The 6614-nt window shown below is 39.2% G+C and overlaps 1 protein-coding gene across 1 annotated transcript in view; it reads right to left on the bottom strand.

The window, feature by feature from the left end:
• Nucleotides 1-4215: 4215 nt before the first annotated feature.
• The window catches only part of zanl (zonadhesin, like), a 36298-nt gene continuing 33899 nt past the window's right edge, over nucleotides 4216-6614 (bottom strand). The window contains exon 40 of the mRNA XM_008319414.2: nucleotides 4216-4768. Within this exon, the coding sequence (XP_008317636.1) occupies nucleotides 4710-4768 (59 nt within the window). The 3' untranslated portion in view covers nucleotides 4216-4709. The remainder of the gene's footprint in view (nucleotides 4769-6614) is intronic.

The raw sequence follows: 6614 nt of genomic DNA, 5'->3' as shown, positions 1-6614 counted from the left end.
GCCGCCCCTCGGGGAGGAGACCTAGGGGAAGACCTAGGACACGCTGGAGCGACTACGTCGCTCGGCTGGCCTTGGAGCGCCTTGGGTTCCCCCCAGAAGAGCTGGAGGAAGTGTCAAGGGAGAGGGAAGTCTGGGTGTCCCTGCTCAGACTGTTGCCCCCGCGACCCGGCCCCGGATACGGGGTTGATGATGGATGGATGGGATGGGATGGTGACATAAGCACAAAACACTGTAGGTCGCAGACCCCCGTTATTAGCTGACCGTAGTCACTCACTTTACTCCAAAAGGTGGCTGTAAACAGTTTGTTTGTTGACACCTAATTTTCTGCTAGACAAATACTCCAATTTGAGCCTATGCTGAGGGCAAAAACTTTTATAGTGATATAATTGTATTGTAAATTTGTGTTTCTCTTCTGTACCTGCACAAACACACCTAGAGTTCTCAGTGTTACCTTGTGCTGAGGTTTCACTTTATTGTCCATTTTATTTCAAAGAGGCCACGTTTGATTTTATATGTATCTAAGTCATCACTGTAACACCACTGCTGTATTAAAGTCTAGTCCTGAGCAATGATTGACATTTTTTGCCACAATTTAGTCACATTATTTTTTGGCAATTCATCTCGATCACTCTGGTCATGTGTCATTAATGCCAGCTCCACCCCTGTTTTGCCAGATCGTCCTTGCCAACTGGATATGCTAAACATACATATTACGTATTTTCCGGACTATAATTTGCACTTGTTTTCATTATTTGGCAGGGTTTGCGACTTTTACTCAGGTGCGACTTCATATATATATTATATATATTAAAATACAGCATTAAAATTACATTTCATTTTGACATTAAATAATTTTTTCCAATAAATTTTTGTGTGAAAAAATCGAAATTTTACTCACCATGGTTGATTTATTAAAGCAATAAAAGTGTCAAACATCCAAGGGGGTGAATAATATTGCTAAGCACTGTATATCATTTGACGTTTGTTATTTTCACACTGACAGCCCCTTAGGACACTCAAGGCTTGTGTACCAGAGTCTGCTACTCCAGTACCATTGAAAATGTACATGTTCGTTATTTTTACACTGACAGCTGTTAGAGGGCACTGTTGTGACTTATACTCCGGAGCGACTTATGGTCCGGAAATTGCGAGAGAGTTAGTTAATTGCATTTTTGTGCTGACAATAAGATGTACCTCTCTTTACACAATGCAGCTAATGTAATGTATTCCTGTTTTCCTTCCCTTTGAACCTAATGCACACGCATAAATGTCTTCGCCGAAGTGAGAATTATTAGCAATATACAGTCGGGCTTTGAGATACGAGCTACCCAAAATACGCGTATACGAGTAAGTTACGAGTAAGAAACCATTGCAAGATCTTCCTGGTGTTACAAGGAAACATCGAGTTACGAGTGCTCAACTGAGCTCCATTTTTCCCCTCGACGCTGTCGCACTCACTGTCCATCGCTGGTTTATTTTATCCTTTGCTTTATTTCTCCCTCTCTTTCTCTCTCTCTCTCTCTTTCTCTCTCTCTTTCTCTCTCTCTTTCTATCATCTAAAAATCAAGTCCTCACTCCCAGCCCTTCTCCTATGCTTATTGGTCCTGATACTGTGTCACATTGTCTCGCTCACTGTCCCTTGCTGGGTTATTTTACCCATTAAATATTATTATTATTTTATATTATCAAAATATTTGTTTATATCTATGTTTTTGAAGTTTAGATGGAGGGAATTTTATTTTAATTCATATTATATTTCTGGGGGCTGGAACAAATTAATTGGTTTTTAGTTATTTTTAATGGGGGAAAAGCTTTTTAAAAGTTTTGTTTTTGTTTTTTGTTAAGTGTCCTTACTTTTCCTATTCAGCAGACTTGCCGTGTAATCACTTAACAGAAAGAACACACAGGAGTGTGAACAGCAGTGTAGGAGACTACTATATACTATAAATGTTTTCATGTGTTAAAATAAATTGTCCTGGTGGACATTTGTGCCTCTACATGCACATTTCCCCTATGTGTTTCGGTGAATACTTTGACAGCATGATATCCTGTGTTCATGACACGCAATATTTGAATTGTTACAACTTAATCTAAAATCTTATGCACACATGGTAAAACAATCAAATGTTCACCACGAATCATCACTGACCGTAATGCGAGATAAAAACCATCCAACTTAGTGTCATAGAAGTTTTTGCCACCATACCACGCTTTGACTAATGTGTTTTTTTTTTTTAAAAATCAGTACCTTTCAGTATCTAGGAAGGAGTATTGTCTTAATCTTTGACTGAACAAATGTTTGTGGTTGTGGTTCATAATTTAACTGTGTTTTCTTTTGACATTTCAACACTTTTCTATGGTTGACCCTCACACATTATTGTCCCTGACAGTTTCAAATAAAGTAATTTTAACCTGCATAGTATTTGTTTTGTGTTTGATTTTTTTTAAAAACCGCAACACTCAATCTTTCACTCAAAGTTTGATTTACTCAAGAAGGAAAGAAATAAATTGTGTTTTTCATCTATCTGCTCCTGACCCCGCCCCCTGTTCAATTTTAGGTCATTTGGGGCCCGCAAGTCAAAAGGTTTGACCACGCCTGAACTAACTTGCTAAACCAAGAAAGTACATGAATTAATTCTGAAAATATACCCAGGAACATATTTGCACCAGGCAGTAGTGCTAGCAGTAATAGGATAGTGGTAGTAAGAAGTCATGCTTCCACAGCCACATTATTATTTGTGTAGTTAAAACCCTTCCTATTGGCTGGATGCATCACTAATATTGCTCTTTTTTTAAATTTATAGTCATTTTTAGTCATGTCTGGAGTGATTTTAGACAGAGGAGGGACAAGTTTGTCAATTTGAAGCTGTGGTGGGACCATGGTAAGGGCCAGATCAAACTTTTACGTCAACAGTGCACTGGCAATGTCACGTGCGACGTCACCAGATCTATTAAGAATCTGGAGACTGATATTGTATTGAGAACAACGACATGTTGAAATTCAAGTCTAAAAAGACATCTTTAGCCAATCTGCTGGATTCTAAAGTACAAGGTGTTATGGTCCAGTTCTGAATCCAAAACATCACAAAAATGGATACACCTCGTGCCTTCTTTTTTGGGCTTAGTAAGCAAGTCCATCCGCTGCTCTCTGAGTCAGGACAGGAACTGACAGAGCCGGGCCTGATACGAGAAAGAGCTGTTAGTCTTCTGTGGCGGCCTTCCTCAACTGTCTGAAGTGAACTCACGGCTCGACGTCCCGCTGACTCTGTGGAGCTACACGCTGCACTGCAATGTATGCAGGGCCGGTTACAGGCATCGACAGATTCGCTGTGGAATTAAATAAGGCTTTCTGAGACATCTTAGCCCATGACATTATGACGCTTTTCAGCAAGAACCTGGAGTCTGACTCACTGGCCCTATCATGCTGGTGGAGGTGTAACTCTTTGTACTGGCTGTTGAAATAGCCCCTTGTCTGTGGAGCTAGACTAGACGTCTGCTGCCAAACCGTACCCAGACTGATGGGGATGCTTAGCAGATCCAGAATCGTCTGCCTGGGTCAGCTGATAGACATAGCAGGACCGGCACTAACGGATAGTCACACTTTGAGCACTGTGCTTGGTGTGTGCTCTGTGCGCCTGGCCCAGAAGAGCCTGGAGCTCTGGAAGAGGAAACCCACGGAAAGAGAGAGAGGGAATTCTCCTCCTTAAACATCACGATCCACCTGTACAAGAGGTGAGTGCAAGAGGTTGGCGGGTCTTTTCACAATGTGTGTTATTTTAAAACTAAAAAATCTTATGTATCCTTGTGGTGGCAGAGTGTGACAGCCATACTGAGGCTTCCACTGGATCATTAACACCGAACAGCAGTAGGCTACTGATGTAGCTGTGTTTTACAGTTTTACATCAGCTGTCAATAAAGTATTTTAAAATCTCAATCTCTTTCTTTCTTTCCTTTTTTTTTTTTTACTGAAGCCCGCAGTAGACAACTTGGCACTCCTCAAAGACGCAGACATTTAGTTCTTCTTATTTTTTTTTCATAAAGCTAGACAACCTTTTACAGAAGCAAAACCTGTCAAAGTCATTTTGAAACAGGCACATTATTTTTGTTGGGATGACTGTGGCCAAAAGAATATATGCATATTTAAATTTTTTGTTGGGATGTTTTGTGGCCAAAAGAATATATGCATATTTATAAATAAATGCATATTTTAGTAAGAACTAGATACACTTCTCACTTTGCTCTCAATAAATTTATTCACACCAGTTTGAAAAGCCACTTCTTTGAAGTTGGCATTTAGAAATCACATCCAAACCCTAACATCTTAAGACATTTAAATTCCATAACAACTGCATAATTGCTTTTCAGTTACAGATAATTGTGTACATTTGGTCAGTTAGCAACACTTAGTTCAAACCAAGTTTAACTTATGATTACTTGAAGCTGAATGTTTGTCACTGATGTGTTAACAAAGACATACAGTATACACACACAGTTTCTTTTTTGTTTCTTAAAAATATGTTAAATTACACAAAACACTTCTGATAATTTAATGGACACATGTGTAAACATAAGATATTTATAAAATTTAAAACAACAAAAACTTTTTTCTTTATTTCTATAGGCTTTTATTTTTCTTTCTTTTCCTGGCAAAAGTTTCAAATTTTCTGGTCAAAACCTTTTTTTTAACAGGTCAGATAGTTTTCTGTTTATCACATGTTGGTCTGGGTGTTCTGTCCTTGGTCAGCTTTATACTCATTGTATGGAACATCTGCAAGATTAAAAAGAACAGTGTTAGCACCGACTAAAGTGGCAACGCTAGAATCTTCTTTTTAATAAAGTCTTTTTGAAAAATGGGTATGGGTTCCATAGAGGGGTGCGGGGAGTGGAGGAATTGCAGCTTTTGCAGTGGGGATGCAAAGCTGATTGAATTGAAGTCTTTTTTGAGAGCAGTTTGAGCCCAGCCATGTTGAAGTTGGAGTTGGTTATACAGGAGCTGTTAAAACACTGTTTATGTTCTGTTGTGGTCAGTGTGGCTGATAATAAAGACCCCAACCCCCTTGTTTCTGTTTACCTCTGCTGCGGACAAGCACAAAGTGAAGGGAGTTAGCCCCAGAGCTAATGTTAGCTTCGGCTGTAGAGCAGATCACTAAGTCTCCCCTGTGCAGGAAAGAGCTAACCTGTAACCAGCCATATTACAGGCACTGTTCGGGAATAAACTTTTATTTTATAAAAGTGAAAAAAATCTTTCTGTTTAAATATCCCATGTTACAACGTGGACACCTGCAGCTTATAGAGAAGTGCGTCCTATATATGTACAATTATTTTTTTCTTTTTAAATCTAGTGGGTGCGCCTTATATTCGGGGTGCTTAATAGTATGGTAGTCCAATGGAGTTTTGAAGCAAAAGCTGTATATGTGAAACTTGGGAGGTGCGCAACAATATTCATAGCTAACCCTAGCTATTTCCAGTTTGCAGTGGTACAAGTTTAGGTGAAAGGTCATCATTCACAAAATTATCCTTGGCACTGATATAGTAACTATTTAGTAATTATTTTTTATCAGATCATTTTTTGTCAGAACTATTTTTATGCACCCCCCCCCCCCCAAAAAAATTTTTTTTTTAAATACTACTGAGAACCTGATGATATGTATATTCTTATCTGAACAAACCACTGTATGAGTTGCCGGCAACAGCCTTCAACGTCCTGCATACAATACAAAGGGAACTCCCAAGGGATTAATAAAATTTTATCTATCTCTCTATCTATCTATCTATCTATCTATCTATCTAATCCATCCATCCATCCATCCATCCATCCACCTACCTACCTACCTACCTATCTATCTATCTATCTATCTAATCCATCATCCATCCATCCATCCATCCATCATCCATCCATCTACCTATCTACCTACCTATCCATCTATCTATCTATCTATCTATCTAATTCAAAATAGATTAATAAAATTAGCTGAGATAACATCAACATGCAACAACTTAAAACAATTACCAAGTTCATCTTATTTACTCAAGTTTTAAACATTTGGGGGATTTGTTTTGTGCGCGATTTTCAACAATTTTGCTTATATTTTAACTTATCAGAAGTGATAAAAAGTGCAGAGAATTTGTATTTCCTTTCTTTGAACATTTTGTTTATACTGCAGACGATAAAAAAAGCCACAGTTACATATTTTTAACTGAACAATTTCCCACATTAACTAACCAATTTGTGTTTATTCACTACCATCACTACCGACTTGCTTTCATGCAATTGTGTGACACTTAATCGGTTCCATTGTCCCAGTATATCCTGCTGTAACTCCAGCACTTTTGTTTACAAGTGCTCGGGCTAACGCCGGTAGCTGAGGCTAACGCTGCTAGCGGGGGCTAACGCTGGTGCTAACGCTGGTGCTAACGCTGGTGCTAACCTAGCTTTGTTTATGTCTACCATCCCCCGTGGCAACGGCCACGAAGGTGGTCTCGCGGTGACCCATCGCGAGAAGTGGAACGTTCTGCCCGTCTCCATTCCTGCATTCAATACATTTGAATGCCTTGTTTTTAAGCTTCCTGGATCTTCACCAACCATCATCGCTACAGTTTATCGCCCCCCCCCC

Source organism: Cynoglossus semilaevis, chromosome 1 (assembly GCF_000523025.1).
Source record: "Cynoglossus semilaevis isolate Cse_v1.0 chromosome 1, Cse_v1.0, whole genome shotgun sequence".
In the NCBI taxonomy this organism is placed as follows: domain Eukaryota; kingdom Metazoa; phylum Chordata; class Actinopteri; order Pleuronectiformes; family Cynoglossidae; genus Cynoglossus; species Cynoglossus semilaevis.
This window is presented reverse-complemented; position numbering and strand designations above follow the sequence as displayed.